Source organism: Eriocheir sinensis, chromosome 47 (assembly GCF_024679095.1).
Source record: "Eriocheir sinensis breed Jianghai 21 chromosome 47, ASM2467909v1, whole genome shotgun sequence".
Taxonomy (NCBI): domain Eukaryota; kingdom Metazoa; phylum Arthropoda; class Malacostraca; order Decapoda; family Varunidae; genus Eriocheir; species Eriocheir sinensis.
In genome coordinates, this window is record NC_066555.1 from 2659598 (window position 1) to 2680240 (window position 20643).

A 20643-nucleotide genomic window follows, 5' to 3' on the forward strand; every position below is an offset into this window, starting at 1 on the left:
AAAGTGGAAGAAGAAAGAGGGAGAGGAGAGAGAGAGAGGAAAAGGAGCAAATTGAAAGAAACGAAGCATAAAAGAAATAGAACGAGAAGGAGGAGTTTTAGAAAGTGAAGGATGTATAAGGAAGAAAGAAATAGGAAGGAAAATAAAAGAAGAGGGATTTAAAAGGTGTAAAGGAAGGAGAAGAAAATAACGAGGGAGAGATAGACGGGAAAAAGGAAATAAATAAAAAAGTTAAAAATGTGTAAAGAAAAGGGAAAATAATAAATAGAAAAAAAATAAGCAAATAGAAAATAAGCTAAAAAGAATGCATGGAGGAGGAGTGGATTTAGAGAGAGAGAGATAAATATATAAAGAAAGATGGAAATAGGAAGGAAGATAAGAGAGAAGGGAGATGAAAGGGTGCAAAGGAAGTAGAAGATAATAAAGATATTTGATAAGGGCGCGGATAATGATAGTAATAGGCAGGATGAGGTCAGAGGGAAGGGGAGAGGGAAAGTTAGGAGAAAATAAAGGGTAAGGGGACTGCCAATTTAGGTTAGGGCAAGGGGAAATTAAGTAAAGGAGAATAAAGGGAGAAGAACATAGAGAAAGGGGAGGTAAAGGGAGAGGTAGGGAGAAGAAAGGGTGAGGGGAGGAACTGGTAGAGAAGGTGGAGGAGGAGAGAGAGGGGAAGATAAAGAAGAGTAGCTGAAGAGAAGAAGGGAAGAGATATACAAATAAGGTTTTACAGAGGAAGAAGAAGAAGCATAAAAAGAAGAGGATGAGGAAAAGAGAAAAAGAGGAAGGCAAAAGAGATTAGAGAAGGAAGGGGAGAGAAGACGGAGAGAGGAGGCAGATGGTGGTAGAGGAAGAGGGAGAGGAGAGGAGAAGGGAAGAGGGGCAGGTGAAGTTAGAGGAGAAAAAGAGGAGGAGATGGGCAGCTGATGTTTGTGAAAGAGAGAACCAGACAGAAGGAAGAGGAAGAGAGAGGGCAGCAGAGAGAGAAAGAGGAGAGACAAGGTACACGGAAGAAGAGGTAGAGGACAAGGAGGAAGTAGGTAAGAGAGGGGACAGAGGGAGAGGGACGGGAAGAGAGGGGAGAGAGCAGTGGTAGGCAAGAGAGGGGAGAGGGACAAGAGAGGGAGGGAGAGCGTCAGGTAGAGGACCCAGGTGTGTTGCGCGTCGGATAGAACGTCAACTGGCCATTATTTGGACCACTCACAGCTTTGTATGACGCCCATCACTAATGACGTGTGTGTGTGTGTGTGTGTGTGTGTGTGTGTGTGTGTGTGTGTGTGTGGAGAGAGAGACAGGGAGAGAACGAGAGACCAAGACTGTAAAAGAAGACATCAGGAGATTAAAAAAAGGGAGAAAAGTGAAGGGAAAGGGACGGGATGTGAAGGGTGTGAAAAGGAGGCTGGAGATCTATGGTTAAGGTGTTAAGTAGAAGATATAGGAAGGTAGGGAGAGGAGGAGGAAGAGGAGGGAGGGAGAGGGAGAGTAATATAGATGGCCTCAGCGGCACCCAAGGGAGGTATCTTGCCCCTAACACACCCACGCTGAAACTTTTACCGCACAAGAGCGACGCGGCGATAGAAAAACACCCGCCGTCCAAACTTTGCTCCAGGGAGAGATTGTTGTGGAAGGCGCTGACGAAGGGACGCGAAGGGGAAGGAGGACATGAAGGGAGAGGGAGGAAGGGGAAGAGGAAGGGGAAAGGAAAAGGAAAATAAAGGAAATGGAAGAGAAAAGAAGGGGAGGGAAAGTTGAAGGGGGGAAGGTCATAAGAGACAAAAGGAAGAAGATAGGTGTGAAGAATGTTGCTATAGTTGTCTAAGGTGAGAGAGAGAGAGAGAGGGAAAAATCTAAACTTATCTATAATTCTGGTAGGTTAGGTGAAGACGAGGAGAAGAAAAAGAGGAAGAGGAAATAGAAGAAGACCTACCATACGCCCCTTCCTCCTCCTCCTCCTCCTCCTCCTCCTCCTCCTCCTCCTCCTCCTCGGCTCCCCCTTTAGAACAAACACCCCAAACTAGATTGAGCTCAAAGTAAGAACCCTTGACTGATCTTACTTTAATGAGCCTCTGAGGGGAGTGTGTGTGTGTGTGTGTGTGTGTGTGTGTGTGTGTGTGTGTGTGTGTGTGTGTGTGTGTGTGTGTGTGTGTGTGTTTATACCGTAGTTCCTTTTTTTCATTTTTCACGTTCACATTTTTTTTATCTTTTCCGCTTTTGTCATTCACTTTTTTTTTCTTCTTCCTCTTTTCTTCCTTCTCCTCCTCCTCCTCCTCCTCCTCTATATTTTTTTTGTGTGTGTATTTTTAGGTTTACTTTTATTTTTATTTTTCTGAGTTCAATTTTTTTTTTTTTACCAACATTCTCTACAATATTTTTTTTCTGCATCTTCCATTCACTTTTCTTCCCTTCCTCTTCCTCGTCCTCCTCTTCTTCCTCTTTCTGATCTTCATTTTCCTTCTCATCCATCACGATTCTCCTTTTTACACTGACACATCATTTTACGCCTCCACTATCCACTCTTCCTCCTCCTCCTCCTCCTCCTCCTCCTCCGCGACAGGTGTTCAAAGGCCGTCTTCTACCCACCTTTTAGTCGACTAATCTCACCTCTGATTCCCTCTATTCTACCTCCCTTCCCTTCCCTTCCCTTCCCTTCCCTCCCCTCCCCTTCCCTTTCCTTCCCTAACCTTTCATAACCTCCTTCACCTTCCTCTCCCTCCCCTTCCCTTCCCTTCCTCTTCCCTTCCCTAACCTTCCATAACCTCCACCTCACTCTCCTTCTCCTTCCCTTCCCTTCCCTTCCCTTCTCTCCCCTTCCCTTTCCTTCCCTAACCTTTCATAACCTCCTTCACCTTCCTCTCCCTCCCCTTCCCTTCCCATCCTCTTCCCTTCCCTCAGCTTCCATAACCTCCTTCACCTCCCTCTCCCTTCCCTTCCCTTACCTCTCTTACCCTCCCTTCCCTTACCCTACACTCTTAACATTTCCCCCTACCCTAACCTCCCTCCCTGCCCAAGCCTGCTCCGCCCTCTCCTATTTTGGTAAGTCTCATTTTTAGCTCATTCCTTCTCTCCTACATCTCTTTTTCTATCTCCCTCCCTCTCCCTCTCTCCCTCTCTCCCTCCCTTCTCTCCTTTTTTACCTCCCTGCTGTTTCTTCTTTCACGTTTTCTCCCTGACTTGTGGATTTTTTTGTTTTGTTTTTTCTTCATATTTTCACCTTTTATGCTTGCAAGTGTTTTTCTGTCTGTTTTTTTTTTATCTATTTATGTCTGTTTCTGTCTGTCTATGTCTGTTTGTATGTTTTTTAGTCTGTCTGTCTGTGTGTTTTCTCTGTCTGTCTGTCTGTCTATCTCTGTATCTGTCTGTCTGTTTATCTGTGTTTCTCTCTCTCTCTCTCTCTCTCTCTCTCTCTCTCTCTCTCTCTCTCTCTCTCTCTCTCTCTCTCTCTCTCTCTCTCTCTCTCTCTCTCTCTCTCGCACGTTACTACATATTTATTTATTTCGTTCAAATTTTTTGCTCCTTTCTGACGTTTTACAACATCTGTTTATTTTTTCTCTTATTTTTTATTTGTTGGTTTTCTCTTTTTTTTTCCTCCTACTTTTTTTCTTTGGATTTAAGGGAATCTTTTTTATTTATTTATTTGCTTTTTCGGTGATTTTATTAAAGTTTCTAAATGTATGTTCTATTTTGTTCTTGTTATTCTCTCTCTCTCTCTCTCTCTCTCTCTCTCTCTCTCTCTCTCTCTCTCTCTCTCTCTCTCTCTCTCTCTCTCTCTCTCTCTCTCTCTCTCTCTCTCTCTCTCTCTCTCTCTCTCTCTCTCTCTCTCTCTCTCTCTCTCTCTCTCTCTCTCTCTCTCTCTCTCTCTCTCTCTCTCTCTCTCCTCCTCCTCCTCCTCCTCCTCCTCCTCTCTTCACACTCTTCCTCCTGTTACTCCTCCCCTCCTCCACACCTTTCCTTTTGGCCTTCCTTCTTTCCTCTGATAAGCCTTCTCCCTCCCTCCCTCCCTCCCTCCCTCCCCATTCTTCACCCCCCCACATGTCACACTCATTCACGGGGCTGTCACTTCCCCCCCCCCTCCCCCCATTAAGACTCAACTCCAAATGCCCCGTCTCCGCCCCGTCTCCGCCCCGCCGCCCCCCGCGTCACCCCGCCCCGCCCCGTCGAGCCTCGCCCCGCCCTCTTTCTCCCTTCTCTTGTAATGCAATTATTAGGTGTGTCCTGTCTCTCTCTCTCTCTCTCTCTCTCTCTCTCTCTCTCTCTCTCTCTCTCTCTCTCTCTCCCGTTAAGGTTGAGGAATGTTTGAGTTATTTTTTACATTATTTTCATATTTTTTTCTTCTTATATTACATCCACAATTTTTTAAAATCTTCCTCTTGCGTCGGCACTTTTAAAACTGTTGTGTTGCATTTTTCTGTATTTTTTATTACCGATTTTTTTCTTTTCTTTATTTATTTGGTGGGGGGAATTTAAGTTGCAAGGTTTGAATTATTTCTTTCCTATGATCAGCCAGATGTGATTCATGGTGTTTGTTTTTTATTGCTATTATTGTTGTTATTTGTTTTTTCTTGTTATTATATGCTGTTGTTATTGTTGTTGCAGTTGTTTTCACGCCAGAGGAGGCAAGGCACCGGAAAACAAATAATATAAAACAAGCTCCCATGATTAAATATCCGCATTTCGGCTCGCCTTATTTAATTAAAGAGATCGCACCCCGCCGCCTCCATGATAAAAGAGTCCCTAATACTCTCTCCCATAAGAAAAATAACTCACTATGCTGTCCCACGAAAAGATTATTGAGATTATTGATTATTATTCATACTTATTTTATTTATTTATTTATTTATATTTCGGGTAGAGATCTGACGTGGTTCTCCCATCTTGAAAACGTTTAAGTCAGAGGAAGGCTTGATTTTTAACGTTTTCTCTTTCATTCTGTCTTACTTTCTTGCCCCTTACAAACTTCTATATTTATTTTTGTCTCCCTCAAATCATCACATTCGTCTAAGTATCAAAACGGGAGACATAGCTGTGATTTATTCGTGTGTATGTGTGTTTATTTTTCCTCTTATCTACAAATTCGTATCTGCAAGCATAATACAGTTTGTTTTCTCACTCGACTAGGTTCAGATTTTCCGATAGTTTTAAGAAGTTCTCTGATTACACGGCTCAACCCTGTATAGAGTTACCTGATATACCTACCCTCTTGCCTGTGTGTGTGTGTGTGTGTGTGTGTGTGTGTGTGTGTGTGAGAGAGAGAGAGAGAGAGAGAGAGATTGATGAACCGCAAAACCGCCAAATCATTTTCTCCTCTTTATCCTCACACTCACTACCTCCTCCTCCTCCACCACCTGCTCCTGCTCCTCCTCCACCACCTCCACCACCTCCAGTCATCTCCAGCACACATGAATGGGACTAAACTCACCCAGACCCCAAAACTCAAACAAAAAAAGAAGAAAGAAATAGAATCGTGTGTCTGGAGTTTTGAAAGGGCACCTGAAGGGGTAAGTCTTCCTCCTGGCGGCGGGAGAGAGCGACAGGTGGTGCCCAGGTGAGGGAGGGAAGGGGAGAGGGCGAGGGAAGAGGGGGTAAGAGGTTGAAAGAGTGAGGGGTAGGGTGGGAGAGTGGAGGGGGAAGGAGTGGGAGAGGGGGTGAGAGGGGGAGGGGGAGGGTGGGAGAGGAAGAGGGAGAGGGGGAGAGGTGGAGAGGGAAGGAGAGAGGGAGAGAGGGAGGGAGGGGCCGAAGTGCGTTGCCCCCTCTCAGGCTTGGAAAGAGAGGGAGGAAAGAGAGAGAGAGAGAGGGTTTGTTTGACTTATTTTTTTCATTCTCTTTTATTTTTGGTTTTTATTCTTTTTCTTTCCTTTTTTGGTGAGTTTAATTTCTCTTGAGTCAACTCTGGGAGGTTAATGATTTCGGTGTCGGCATCATCAACATTCTCTCTCTCTCTCTCTCTCTCTCTCTCTCTCTCTCTCTCTCTCTCTCTCTCTCTCTCTCTCTCTCTCTCTCTCTCTCTCTCTCTCTCTCTCTCTCTCTCTCTCTCGCTATGCCTATCAATCATTTTCAAGTCCTATTATTACTTTACGTCCACTTTAATTCGCTCTCTTTGTGCACTCCTCCTCCTCCTCCTCCTCCTCCTCCTCTTCCTCCTCCTCCTCCTCCTCCTCCTCCTCCTCCTCCTCCTCCTCCTCTTCCTTTTATATATTCGTGTTTGAGGAGTTACGTTCCATCACCTCCTCCTCCTCCTCCTCCTCCTCTCCTTCCATCCTTCTCCCTTCCGCCCACACCGTCACCTTTCCTCCACCACCTCCCATAAACACACACACACACACACACACACACACACACACACACACACACACACACACACACACACACACACACACACACACACACACACACACACACACACACACACACCTTCTTACCCTTATCCTTCTCACCCCTCTTTTCCCTCACCCTCCTCCCTCTTCCTCCAACAGTGGGGGGAGAGGAGGGGGGTGTAGGGGGGGAGGGGGGGCAAGAAGGGCGTGGGGTCTGCCTGGAGAAGCCTAAGGGACGAGGGTGACCTTGAACCCTCCTCCTCCTCCTCCTCCCCCTCCTCCTCCTTCCCTCACGCATTGCCAGCAGGAGGACACAGTAGGAGCGGCAAGCAGTCAGTCTCTTCTGCTGTAAACACACACACACACACACGGCAGGGACATTATTAGTTCACATGAAAATGGCGAGAGTTGATTTTTTTATTGTTTATGTTGAGAAGAAAGAAGGGAAGGTTGGAGGAGGAGGAGGAGGAGGAGGAGATAAAGGAGGTAAAGTAAGGGAGGAGAATGGAGAGGTGACACGACTATTTCTTTTTATAATACAAAACCATTAATTCTTCTCAAATGCTCTACCTTTCCCTCCTCGCCTTACCTTTTATCTCAACCTCTTCACCTCCTGTACCTCCCTCCATTAGTCTTTCTCTCCCTTTCATTTCCTAACTATCTCTACTTGCTCTCCTTTACTTTCTTATCCCTTCTTCCTCTCCTATTAAATTTATTCCATTATATCTCCTCTTTATCTGTCCTTCCTCCGTCTCCCTCCTTCCCTTCCCTTCCTTCCCTGCTCTCTATCCTCCTTCTCCTTCTCCACCTTTTTTTCTATCCTCCACTTACTCCTCCTTTCTCTCCTCCTCCTCCACCCACTCTTCCTCTTCATTCTTTTCTCCACTCTTTCTTCCTACTTTTCTGCTTACTCTTTCTCTCCTTAAAACTTCGTCTGACTCCCATTCTCTTTTTTTCCTCTTCCTCCTCCTCGTCGTCCTCCTCCTCCTTTCTTTCCACCCACCCCCACTCTTCCTCTTCCTCCATTCTTTCTTCCACCCACTCCTCCTCCTCCTCCACCACTGACTAAGGAGGTAACATTAGCAGCTTATTACCTTCCCCTCTTCAGGTTAGCGGCGCCATCACTCACGCAAAAATAAGTCGTAAAAACCTGGGAAACAGACAATGGGAAAGAGTAAAGAAGGAGAGGGAGAAAGAGAGAAGTTGAAGGAGTGGCCAGTCAGTGAGGTCTTGTTGTTATTGTTGTTGTGGTTGTTGTTGAATTGGAATCTTCGTTAACATAGGGAGGACAAAATATTTAGCGTCTTGGCAAATGTAAAGACAACAACTTTGCCACTTCGGGAAGAGATAAAATATAAAAGTTGAATATAAAAAAATATAAAAAAGATAATAAAGAAAAAAAAGAAAAGATAATAATAATAATAAATAGTTTTCGTTTTCTACTTTTCTTTTTTTTTCTTCATCAACCTTGTTTTGTTTTGTTTTTCCTTCACTACCATTGGGATTTTGATGCATTTTCCGTATGTCTTGAGAACCATTTTATCGTTGTCGTTTTCTTCGTCTTCGTAACCACTACAAAAACAAGTCAAGTAAGGAAAGAAAAAAGACACGTCGTCCCTTCTCTGTGTCGTCATATTCCGTTGTTTTTAATCGTTTTCAGGATCTCTTTATCGAATCATCTTCTTCACCTTCTTCGTCACCTTCGCAATTTAACAACAAAAGAAAAACAAAACTCATGGAAGGAAAAAAAGTAGCGTCATTTTTCCCTCTCTGCCCTAGTGCTTTGTTTTCGAGGCCTATTCGTCTTTTTCTTCCTCTCTTTCCTCTCTTCTTGTCATCTTCATTAATCCCTTTCATCATTTTTTTCCATTTTTCTTTTATTTCTCTTCTTCCTTCACTTTCCTTCTTTTTATCATCTTCCTTTTCTTCACCTTCACATCAACAACAACAACAGCAACAAGGAAAGGAAAACACGACAAAGGAGAGGAAGGAGTAAATGAAGAAGAGACGCATCGTTCCCGCCCTGTCTCCTCCTCCTGCGTTGTTTTTGAGGTCTTTCCGCGTGTTTTAAGAACCATTTGTCTGGGAAACTCCTTGAGCGGGTCCTGAAGGGTCTGGGGTGAGCCGCGGGAGCTTCGGAGGTCGTGAGAACTGCTGCAACAAGTGGTGGAAACTGAGGAGGAGGAGGAGGAGGAGGGAAAGAAGAAGAATTAAGGACGAAGAAGAGGTAAAAAAAAATATATATAAAAGGAACAATAGGAAAAATGAGTAAGGGGATTAAAGGAAAAGAAAAAACGAAAGGGGGGAAAAGAACAAGAAAAACAAGAAAAAGAAAGGGAAAGACAAAGAAAACAAGTGTAGCAGCAACAGTAGGAAAGGAAAAAAGGAAAAGGGAAAATGAGTAAGGGGATTAATGGAAAAGTAAAAACGAAAGGGGGAAAAGAACAAGAAAAACAAGAAAAAGAAAGAGAAGGAAAAAGAAAACAAATGTAGCAGCAACATTAGGAAAGGAAAAAAGGAAAAACAGGGAAAATGAGTAAGGGGATTAATTGAAAAGTAAAAACGAAAGGGGGGAAAAGAACAAGAAAAACAAGAAAAAGAAAGGGAAAGACAAAGAAAACAAGTGTAGCAGCAACAGTAGGAGGAGGAGAAGGAGGAGGAAGAAGAAGACACGTTGAGAAAGATGAGAAAAGCGAAGAAGAAGCAGAGACAGGAAGAGGAGGAAGACCAAGAAAATTAGGTTCAGTAAAGTTAAAAGAAGAAAAATAGAGCTGCCCGCACCAACTGTGTAATGTCTTGAAAGGCTTGCGTTGATACCTCCCTCCTTCCCTCCCTCCCTCCCTCCCTTCTCTCCGCTTCCCTGCTCTCTTTTCCCTTCCTTCCACACTACACCCCCATCCATCTATTCTTTCTCTCCCCGTTCCCTTTCCTTCCTTCCCCTTCTTTCCTCATTCTCTTCCCCTTCTCTGCTCTTTCTTTCCCTTTTCTTTCCGTCTCCTTCCATGCTCACTCCTCCCCTTTTCTTCCCTTCCCCTTCTCACTTCGTCCCCTTCCCCCAACTCACGACCCCAAGCAGTGCCTTCACTTCCTCCACCTTCTCCTCCTCCTCCTCGTCCTTCTTCAACTAAGGGTCAAAGGCCAAGGCACGCAGTTCACTTCCAAAGCCAAGGAGGTCTCGCTAACATAATCTTTACACGGAATTATGCGGCCAATCACACATGTTATCTCGAGTCTTGCAGGGGGTTCACGGAGCCTCAGGACGCCTTTGGGTTAAGACTCACGAGAATATAACATTTAGACCAAGGAGACTTTTTGTATAATGGGCGCGTGTGTTCGTGTGAGGAGGGTTAAGAGAGTAAAGGAAGGTGGGAAGTAAGAGAGATAAAGAAAGAAAGAAAGAGGAGAGTTATAGAAGGAGAATGGAAGGAAAATATGTAGGAAGGAAGGATGAAAGAAGGAGGAGGAGGGAGAAAGGAAAGTATATAAAGAAGGAAGAGAAGAGAAACTTAGTGTGTGTGTGTGTGTGTGTGTGTGTGTGTGTGTGTGTCTGGAATTTTTATTATGTTATGCGCGGTTATTCTTCGCCCTCGTGCTTGTTCCATGGCGCAGGTGACGTGTTAGGAGGCAGAGTGCGAACCCCCCAACCCTCCCCCCGATGCACGCTGATCGCTCTTCCTCCCTCCCCCTACCCCCTCGTCCTCTCCACCCCGCTTCCCTTCATAAATTGTCTTAAGTCGTGTGTTTCTGAGGCGTTTTAGAATAGTTGTGTTTCCCCGGACCTTGTGGAGTGTGTTCTGGGGTGCTGGTGGTGGTGAGGGGGTGGTGTTGATGGTACTCTGTGGTCTGGTGTTGATGTAGTTGTAGTAGTAGTAGTAGTAGTAGTAGTGATAGCAGAAGCAGTAGTAGTTGTAGATGAAGTTAGAATAGTGGTAGTGAGGGTAGTGTTAGTGGTGGCTGTAGTCGTAAAGATGTTATTGTTATTGTTGTGTGAGAAATTGTTGTTGTGGTTGTTCTTGTTGCTACGTGTGTGTCCGTCGGTGGTCAGCAGATGATGGGAAGTTGCAGGAAAGGAAGAGTGGTCAAGACGGTAATTAGAAGTAGCCATGGAGGTAGGAAGTAGCAGCCGCAGCGGTGGTGGATGCAGAGGTAGGCTAATGGTGTGGTCCCTTAGTGTGGTCAGTCCAACCTACGCCAAGCCAAGCCAAGCCGAACATTTCTTACCACATTCCCAGACCAGGCTAGGGGAGTATGGTCTGAGTGTGGCGCAGAAATAGACTAAAACCATACCACTAACTACACCACTACCACTACTACTACCACTACTACTACCACTACAACTACTACTACTACTACTACCACTACTACTACCATTACTACTACTACTACCAGCGAGCAGAAGTGTGGTTAAGAGAGCGTTTAAATGCCTCGCCTTCCCCTTCTTCCCATCCCTTCCATTCTTCTATTTTCCTTCCTCTTTTTACGGTTCCTCTTTCCGCTAAACTTGTCAATGAACCGGAAGGCACCTCACGAGAGAGAGAGAGAGAGAGAGAGAGAGAGGGAGAGGGAGAGGGAGAGAGAAAGGGAGGGGGGGCGTTTAAACCACTTCCATCCCTTTAAAAGACAGAGACCGGAAGTGTAGGAGCATAAGACGGCCCTCATTAAGGTGTTTTCGACAGGTAAACACACACACACACACACACACACACACACACACACACACACACACACACACACACACACACACGCCTTCCCATGTCATTATTCAGCCTTCCTTTCCTCATTAGTCACCTCCACAAGCCCCTTAAATTCCACTCCTTATCTACCCTTTACTATTCATCACCAGACCCCCCTTTAAATCCCCCCTTATCTACCACGCCCTCCCCTTATTCACTACCCATATCCTTCCCCTTAAATTCACCTCTTATCTACTACTCTTTCCCCTTACTCACTACTCATCTCTTGCCATTTAAATCCTCCTCTTGTCTACCCACCTTCTTACCCATTCACTCATCACACAATAAAAAGTAGACTCCCTTTATTTTCCTCCCTTCCTTTACTCTCTACTCACCTCTATTAAACCTTTAGTAATTATTTATATTCCTCTTTTGTTTCTCCATTATCTATTCACTGCTGTTTATCATGATGTGGATAATTAACTGCACATTCTCATCAATTTTTTTTTTTCATCTCTCCTTCCTCCTAAACTATCTACTAATTCACTTCCGTTCTGGTACTTTGTTGCTTAATACTCTGTGCTGGTTATATATCTCTTTTTCACTATAAAATGTTAGGCCTAGAAGCTTTTAAGTTATTGTCTCATTCATCATTTTTGTTTCTTCTTACTGAACTTCCTAAATCTTTCCTGTTTTAGTGTAGAGTCGTTTCATATTATTTGTTTTTTGCTAATTTTTTTCTCGTTTGAATTTTCGGTCAGAGCGTGAAACTCAAATCATTCCTCCGTCTCCAGTAAATTTAAAGTCATTCGGTATCACTCGAAGTTCATCCTCTTTTTTTTGTTTTTTGTTTTTCTTCGTAGTGCGCGGTAGCTACATAGCAACATTTAACCTGTAATTTACCTGTCACCACCTTCTATTTACCTGTTATTTTTACGCCCATATATTACAAGCCCTCCCTTTCCTTGGCCACTTCCCTCACCTCACTTCCTTTCTGTACTTCCTTCCGCTTCAAGACTCCATTAGACACGGTCCGTGATGTTAGAGGCAAAACATCATCCTACGAGCTTTCCACTAACCACTTTTCCGGGTTAACGACATCATACTTGTTACTTTCCTTTGATAGTAACTGCATGGCGTAAAAATAAAAATAAAAGTAATAGTAAAGGTAATAAATGGTTTCTCTAAATACTCGAAATGGAGAGCTTAGAATATGTCCCCGTATGTCTCTGTGTGTCTGTCTGTCTCTCTGTCCTGTCTTGTCATTCATCTACTTTTAACTAACAACAAACAAGGTATAGTTAAGCCATTTCTTATCCGTAGGGAGAGCTTGTAACACGGCCCAATCTGTCTGTCTGTCTGTCCATCCGTCTGTTTGTATCTGTCAAGTCATCCATCTACTTAACCATCACCAAACAAGATCAAGTTAACTGTCTCTTTCTTATTCGTTTTCCGTCAGACCGTCACGAATATTTTCAACGTTCTTCTTCACGCTCCCTTTGGTTCGCAGTCTGTCTTCTGTGCCGCGTCATTTCCGGGCTTTCGGGTTTACAAGCAAAGAATAAAAAACGAGATGGACAAAAAATGAGTCAGGGGTTAGTTGTTGAGGCGACGAACAAGGTGTGTGTGTGTGTGTGTGTGTGTGTGTGTGTGTGTGTGTGTGTGTGTGTGTAGGCAGGTAAGTGTGGTAGTAGTGGTGGAATTTGTAGTATTAGTTGTAGTAGTAGTAGTAGTAGTAGTAGTAGTATATTATTGTTTGTTTTGGTGCGTCATAGTAATAGTTTTTTTTGTTTTGTTTTTTTTGGTTTTCTTAATGTTATTTTTTACTGTTGTTGTTGGCGGTGGTGGTGGTGGTGGTGGTGGTGATGATGATGGTGTTTTCCCTCATCTCCCTACCTGTCATCACCACCCTTATCACAACATCAACACCATCAACACAGTGTCCGTAAAACCATCATCACAACACTTATTAAAGAGCACACTATACAAACACACACACACACACACACACACACACACACACACACACACACACACACACACACTATTTCCTCTCTCTCTCTCTCTCTCTCTCTCTCTCTCTCTCTCTCTCTCTCTCTCTCTCTCTCTCTCTCTTTTCCTACCCAAGCCTTGCGAGCTCACACCTCTAATTAAGGAAAGGTACCTATTTTCACCCTTATATGTGTGTGTGTGTGTGTGTGTGTGTGTGTGTGTGTGTGTGTGTTTGTGTTTTAAAGCTTCACAAGACATGCATATTTTTTTTCACCTGCATCTCTCTCTCTTCAATATAAAAAAAAAACCGCTTCTCTCATAACTTTTTAGACTGAAAGTTATGTCGAGATGAAGATGAAAACGAGGCAAGATGATTATACATGTGATTTTTATTTTTATTTTTCAGTTTTATTGCCAAGATGGTGTTGATGTTGCTGTAACCTATAACCTGACTTAGAATGGGAAGGGATGAAGGGCATGGGGTCAAAACTTCTCTACAAGGAGTTAGATAGCGTTGTGTTATTGGTGTGTGTGTGTGTGTGTAGGTGGACGGAGTAACTTTTTCTTGTACACTAAAGGAGGCAGCTCTAAGGGAAAATAGAAAAAATACACACAAAAAGAAGTCCAATTAAGTGTATGGCGCTGCAGAACGATGGATCGGATTTGGCGCATACGGGGGTTATCATTTTGCAAGGGAGACGAAAAAAAACTATAATTGCAGTGTGCATGATGAGGCGGTGGACAGGGCTAATCAGAGGGCGTGTGACGGGTGTGTGGGTGCGTTGGTGAGGTTGGTGGGAGGGCGTGTGTGGGTGGAAAACATAGTGGAAAGATTGATGATGTTGTTTTATGGAGGTGGATGCCATTGGTGGAGTGAATTTTATTGCGTGGGTGGACAAGACTGGGAGAGGGTGGATGGTGGGTCGAGGAGAAAGAGGAGGAGGAGAGAAGAAGGTGGAACATATCGCTTTGGAAGGAATGATGAAGGAGGAGAAAGGTGGAAGTACAGAATAAGGTGGAAGATATAAAAGTGGATGTCATTCATAACGGAAGCCGTATTATAGTGTGGTTGATATGGATAGCCAAGACTGCAATAAGATGAATGAAGTGGATGGCAGGTGGAAGACATTGCTCATAGTGGATAGAGAATGCGGTGGAGGATAAGTGGAGGGGAAGGATGGGGGAAGCCTTCTTGTTGCTTCGGTGGCTGTTGTGGATTAACCCGGGACAAGGTGGATGGGTGTGAGTGGAGGGTGGAAGGAATGTGGAGGCCGTGAAATATTCTTGACGGTCTGAGTGGAGGAGGCGTGTAACTGAATGTTTGTGTGTGTGTGCGTGTGTGTGCATGTGGTGAGAGGAAATACGGATGGAGGAGGAAGGTGGAAGGTGGAGGTTTGTTGGTGGAGGAAAAGATTTAACTGGACAGTTTTCTTAGGAGGAGGAAGAGAAGGAGAAGGAATGTCGTGTACGTGTGTTTGTTTGTGTGTCAAGGGCGGTATCTCCTAGGTGTGTGTCTGTGTGTGTGTGTGTGGGGGGGGGGGGGGAGAAGGATAAGGACAACTTTCTTAATCCTGTATAATCATCTAAATCCAATCCCTCGTTCGTCGCACCTGCCATTCTTGTCTTTTTTTTTCATTTTATTTATTTTTTTTCCTTTTCCTGAATTCACTCGTTATAAAACACACTTCCCTTTTTTTATGTCTTTTTTTTCGTCCTTCCCGGAACTCCTCCCCCAAGGCATAACATTTCTCGGGACTCAGCCGGAGCGAATTGAATTTATACCTGTATTTGCATTTTTTTTTCCTCTCTCTCGCTTTCGGATAATAATTTGCTGATCTGCGGGGCGTTACAGACTTTTTTTTTTTACCTCTTTTTATTCATCGTTTTTTTGTGTGTGTTTGTCAACTGATTTTTTTTTTTCTTTCCATATTCTTTTTTTTTTCTCCTCTTTTCCAGTAAAGTAAAATGGGAACTTTTTTTTTGCGAGTTTATCTTTTTACACTTTTTTTTTTACTTTTTATTCATCGTTTTTTTTTTGTCCATTGATTTTTTTTTATTTTATTTATATATTCGTTCATTTTTCTTTTAAGTTCCTCCTCTTTTCCAGTAAACTAGTATGGGAATTTTTTTTTTTTGAGAATTTATCTTTTTTTACACTTAATTCTTTTTGTTTATAGATTTTTTTTTTCTAAGTGTTCGATGATTATTTTTATCTTCCATATTCGTTGATCTTTTTTTTTTTAGTTTCTCCTCTTTTCCAGTAAACTAAATTGGGAACTTTTTTATATCGATTTTATATTTTATTCGATTTGTTGTTATTAATCGTTCTTTCTCGTCCTGTGATTTTTTTTTTTTTCCATTCATCTTTTTTTTCTATTATTTTTTTTTTATTCTAAGTTGTTCCTCCTTTCCAAAACTCGTTCTTTCGTGTACGGTGTGATTATTTTTATTTACTTCCATTCATCATTTTTTTTCTGTCTACTTTATTTTTTTCCATCATTTCAAGTTGTTCCTCCTTCCCAAAATAGACCCGAATATCGAATTTATCATTTTTCGACTTATTATTATTTCTGGTCCTTTGCTGTTCATTACATAATTTTTCTTCTTTCATTTATCGTCATTTGTTTTTCTCTCCTTCTGTGATTTTTTTTTAAGTTGCCTCTCCTTCCCATTAGACCAATATGGGGACTTTTTTTTTCGAATTTATCCTTTTGTTTTTACTTCTTATTTATTGTTTTTTTTTTTCATGTCCGTTGCATTTTTTTTCTTTAATTTATCGTCAGTATTTTGTTTTTTCGTTCCTCTCCGTTGATTTTTTTAAGCTGCTCCGCCTTTTATCGAATTTGTCCTTTATTGACTTCTTATTTATCGTTCCTTCGTGTCAGATATTTTTTTTTTTTGCTTTATCGTCAGTATTTTGTTTTTTCCCTTTTTTTCCTTTATGTTCGTCGATTTTTTTAAGCGGTTCCGTCCTTCCACTAGACATTTATGGACACTTTATCGAATTTATAGTTTTTCGACTTTTTATTTAATCGTTCTTTCCTGTCCAGTACATTTTTTTTTTATCTTATTTCTCGTCAATATTTTGTTGTCGCGTCTTTTTTTAAACTCCGCCTTGCCAAAAGATTAGTATGGAAACTTATTTTATCGAATTTATCCTTTTTTTCCTCGCATAAAACGTCGATCCCCACACATGCGCAGGAAGGGGAGAGAGAGAGAGGAGGCTGACAGGCGCAGTTACCACGGGCGACTGACACCTGAGCCTCTCTCTCTCTTTTGCGCTTTCCTGAAGAAGTGACAGACGCAGTGAGGCTTGCGCGCGGTCCCTCAACAGATCTCCTCCTCCTCCTCCTCCTCCGCCTTCATCTTCAGTAGTCGTCAAAGCTTAAGAAGAAAGACATGGCGATACGTTTTCCTTACAAGACTTCCTCCTTCTCCACCTCCTCCTCCGCCTTCAGCAGTAGTAGCGGCGGGAGGAGAGAAGAGGCGTGGCGGGGCCCTAAACGCGTGACAGTCCCTCCAGACATGCCGGCGGCCACGCTGTCAGCCTTACCTAAGGACGAAGCCATCTTGCCGCCAACTCCTCATCTTGGCAGTCCGGCGGCGTAGCTCCAGGGGCGGAAAGAAGATCCCAGCAGGCGAGATGGGTCCAGAAACCAACTCAAAACTCAAGCAAACTTCAAGACTCAGGGATTTGGTGGATTTAAGTACAACCAATCCACCACGGACGTAACAGCGCTTCGTCCGTGTACGAGCGCTGGTCACTCATGCACCACTGTAGACAGGGAAGTGGTGACAGACAGGCAGCCGTGCGTAATCCAAGAGAGAGGGAGGGGCGTATGGTGTGACAAGGGACGAAGGGACTCAGTGAGGGCTGGGATGGAGCGACTCGCGTGCACCTCCGCTCACCAGGACGCCCGGACAAGAACTGAGCTGGTTAGGGCGTGTGGGACTGTGTGTAGCGTCGCCTGACTCGCCTCCTCCTCTTCGCCCACCTCCCGCTCCCGCCGCAGGTGAGGAGGAAGTGCGTGGAGGGAGGGAGGGAGGGAGAGAATGTTGTGACGAAGGGACGTGTGGTTATGTGTGTGAGTTGGTTGCTGTGTTATGGCGAGGGATGAATGTGTAAGTTGAGAGAGAGAGAGAGAGAGAGAGAGAGAGAGAGAGAGAGTTATTAATAGGCCCATCGTAATGTAACGTGTAAAGTGAAACACACACACACACACACACACACACACACACACACACACATACACACACACACACACACACATGCAAACACTTTAGCGAGTCACAATCACTTATCACTGTCTTGTTTTTCTTTATTATTTTTTGCTCATTTTCATTATTGGCATTCATCATTATCCTCATTATCGCCATTACACTCCTCCTCCTCCTCCTCCTCCTCCGCTTCGTCATCGTCGTCATCATCGGACAGGTATGCAGAGGTAAACACCGGAACCTGCGACACTGATTAGCAATTGGCTGCAGGTGTGGGAAGCTGAACCTGTGACGTGTTACCTGTTACCTGCGTGGCGCGAGCGCAGGAAGGAGGAGGAGGAGGAGTGGATAAGAAGAGTAGAATGAGGAACTGGGAAAGGAAGAGGTTCATTAAGAAAAAAAGATGTGTCTGAGAAAAAATAGTTGATTTAGGAAGTAGATGTTATTGATTTCAGGAATGGGAGGAGGTGGTGGAGGAGGAGGAGGAGGAGGAGAAAAAGAAAGAGTAGAAAGAGGATTTTAATTAAGGAGGGGGAGGAGAAAAAGTGAAAGAAAACATAGAAAAAAGAAAAAAAAATATGGCTTAGAAAAGGAGCTGATTTGGGAAGAAATGGAAAACAATCATTAATAAGTTATATGAATATTTCTAAGAAGCGAGAGAAAATAAAAAGGAGAAAAATATGACTGGAAAAGATAATGATTTGGGAAGGAAAGGATCATTAATTAGATTCGTGAATATATTTTAAATGCTTTCCCTCGAGTGTAGTTTTTTTCTCTTTTACCACCGTTTTCTGGTCTCATTCTTTCTCTTATCGTATCTTCTAACATCATTTTTCCTGTTCTTATTCACCTTCTTATCGTATTTATTATAACTGAACCGAATGTTTTTGCTCTTTTCTTTAACACTTCACTTTTTTTTTCCTGTTTTTCGTCTTTGTTCTATCGGATGTGTTATCACGGCACCGGAAATAGTTGTAACTCTCCTCGTATCAATCCTCTGTTCTTATTCGTCTTGTTGGTGAATTTGTTATAAGGCGTCATTTTAATTTTCTAAGATGAGATTATTGAGGTCAGGTCTCCCCGTCACTCACTTTTAAGCCGCCAATCTCAAGTTCGATGATAATAAGACAATGTGTGTGTGTGTGTGTGTGTGTGTGTGTGTGTGTGTGTGTGTGTGTGTGTGTGTGTGTGTGTGTGTTTATCTAATGTCTTATATAAGGTTGTAAGAATATTCATAAATGCATCATACCAAACCAACCACTCGCTCCCCTCCTCCCCCCTTCCCCCCGTCCCCCCTTATGCATACATACATACATATACATACACTTAGATAACAAAGACACACACGCCATATGCACACCATCAACGATACTGGCCTTGCTAACGTGTGTGTCCTCCAGCTAAAAGGTAAATTCATGGTCATACGCAAAGGTGGGCGTGGCCTCAGTGCTCAACTCCATTTCATTGGCCCACGAGTCACTACTGCACGAAGCGTGTTGTGGAATTCTTGTTATTTTGTCATTATCATTCAACCCAACGCAGCAAAAGAAGAAAGAAACCCACTATAAAAAATAACGTACCAACCACTTCCTGACCAAAACCGGAACGCAAAAAACCTGTCAGTCACTTCCTTTACCCCCCAAAAGAACAAAAATAAAGGTAATATCGCCAGCCAATTATTAGACCCTCCCAAAAAGAAACAAAACAAAATTATTAGACCCTCCCAAAAAGAAACAAAAGGAACCTATCAAACACTTACTAGACTCAATATAGAACACACAAAACTGATAATCACTTTCTTGAAAAAAAAATAGGACTAAAGAAATATCACCAGCCACTTAAAAAAATGCTCACCCACTTACTTAACCCAATAAAGAACAATAAAACTTGACCTATGTTGCGGTTAAAGTGAGGATCAACGGCAACACTAAGGCCCCTGTAAACTTTAGTGAATGTGTTGCGAATTGTGTTGAGTATTAAGACTGATGTTACTTGTCTTTTTTGGTGTTGTTATTTTTTGACATTTATTCCACTTTTTTAATGTTTGCTCTGAAAATTATGAGGATGCTGGTGATGATGACGATGAGGAGGAGGAGGAGGAGGAAAAGGAGGAGGAGGAGGAATATGCAATGTAATGTAATTGTGTGTGTATGTGTGTGTGTGTGTGTGTGTGTGTGTGTGTGCTGAGCTACTGACTTTCACGGCGTTGTAGTCTCCAAATTCTCGAACCTCAGAGCACCACCACCACCACCACTACTACTACTACTACTACTACTACTACTACTACTACTACTACTACTACTACTACTACCACCACCACCACTACCACCAGTTCACCACTACTCTTAAACCTCTACTTCTCTTATACAACTACTATTACTACTATTACAACTACAACTTCTCCCGACGCATATTGATCGCTATCTTTTAAGAACTCTTGTGGTGAAAACGACCCCATTCCTTCCCTCTTTCATAACAGTTCGTTCACCTCCCGCCAGGCGTCGACACATGTACCTCTTGCAGTCTTTATTTAGGCCCGCATTTGCATATCAATGGACTGGTACTAATGTTGATTGCTTACCTAACTCCTACGTTCATTCTCTCTCTCTCTCTCTCTCTCTCTCTCTCTCTCTCTCTCTCTCTCTCTCTCATTACCATATTTTAAGCTCTTTTCACTCTTCTATCTTTCTTTCTGCCATCCATAACCCTTCGTATCTTCCTCTCCTTCCCTCCGTTCTCTCCCTTCCTTTGTTATCTCTCCCATTTCTCTCCCTTGCCTCCCTACCCTACGTTATCTCTCCCCTCTCTTCTCCCTCCCTTTCTCCCTTCCTCACCCCTGCCTACCTTACCTCTCTCGTTTTCTGCCTTCATTCCTCCCCCTTTCCTCCCTTCCTTGTGCAATCTCCCCTCTTCTACCTCCCTTCCTTCTCCCTCTCCCTCCCTTCCATGCGCTGTCTCTCCCTTCCGTCGTAAACACTCACTAATGGTCGTGTTAAAACTGTTACCATTCCATCATTCAAGAAGGGAAGGGAATCTAACTCCATTTGGTTAGATATTTTTTGATTAATTGATAATATGTTGGAATTTATGTATGTATGCAGTGCTGAATTGTTGTTGTTGTTGTTGTTGTTGTTGTTGGTGGTGGTGGTGGTGGTGTTTTTTCTTCTTCTTTTCTTCTTTTTCATCATCGTCATCTTTTTCTTTTCTTTTTCTTTATCTTTTATTTTATTATCTTTTATTTTGATTGATTTTCCTTCTTTTCTTTTCATCTTTTTCTTTTCTTATATTCATTTTATTTATTTATTGTCTTTTATATTGATTTATTTTTAGCGATTCATATTTGTTTACTTGTTTTCTCATTCCATAATCCTCAGGTAAAAAGAGATTAAGAGAGAGAGAGAGAGAGAGAGAGAGAGAGAGAGAGAGAGAGAGAGAGAGAGAGAGAGAGACTC

General features: G+C 43.0%; 1 protein-coding gene across 1 annotated transcript in view; it reads right to left on the bottom strand.

The window, feature by feature from the left end:
- The window catches only part of LOC126981277 (protein unzipped-like), a 66800-nt gene extending 49834 nt beyond the window's left edge, over positions 1–16966 (bottom strand). Inside the window, exon 1 of the mRNA XM_050832171.1 lies at positions 16527–16966. Within this exon, the coding sequence (XP_050688128.1) occupies positions 16527–16561 (35 nt within the window). The 5' untranslated portion in view covers positions 16562–16966. The remainder of the gene's footprint in view (positions 1–16526) is intronic.
- Positions 16967–20643: the final 3677 nt, after the last annotated feature.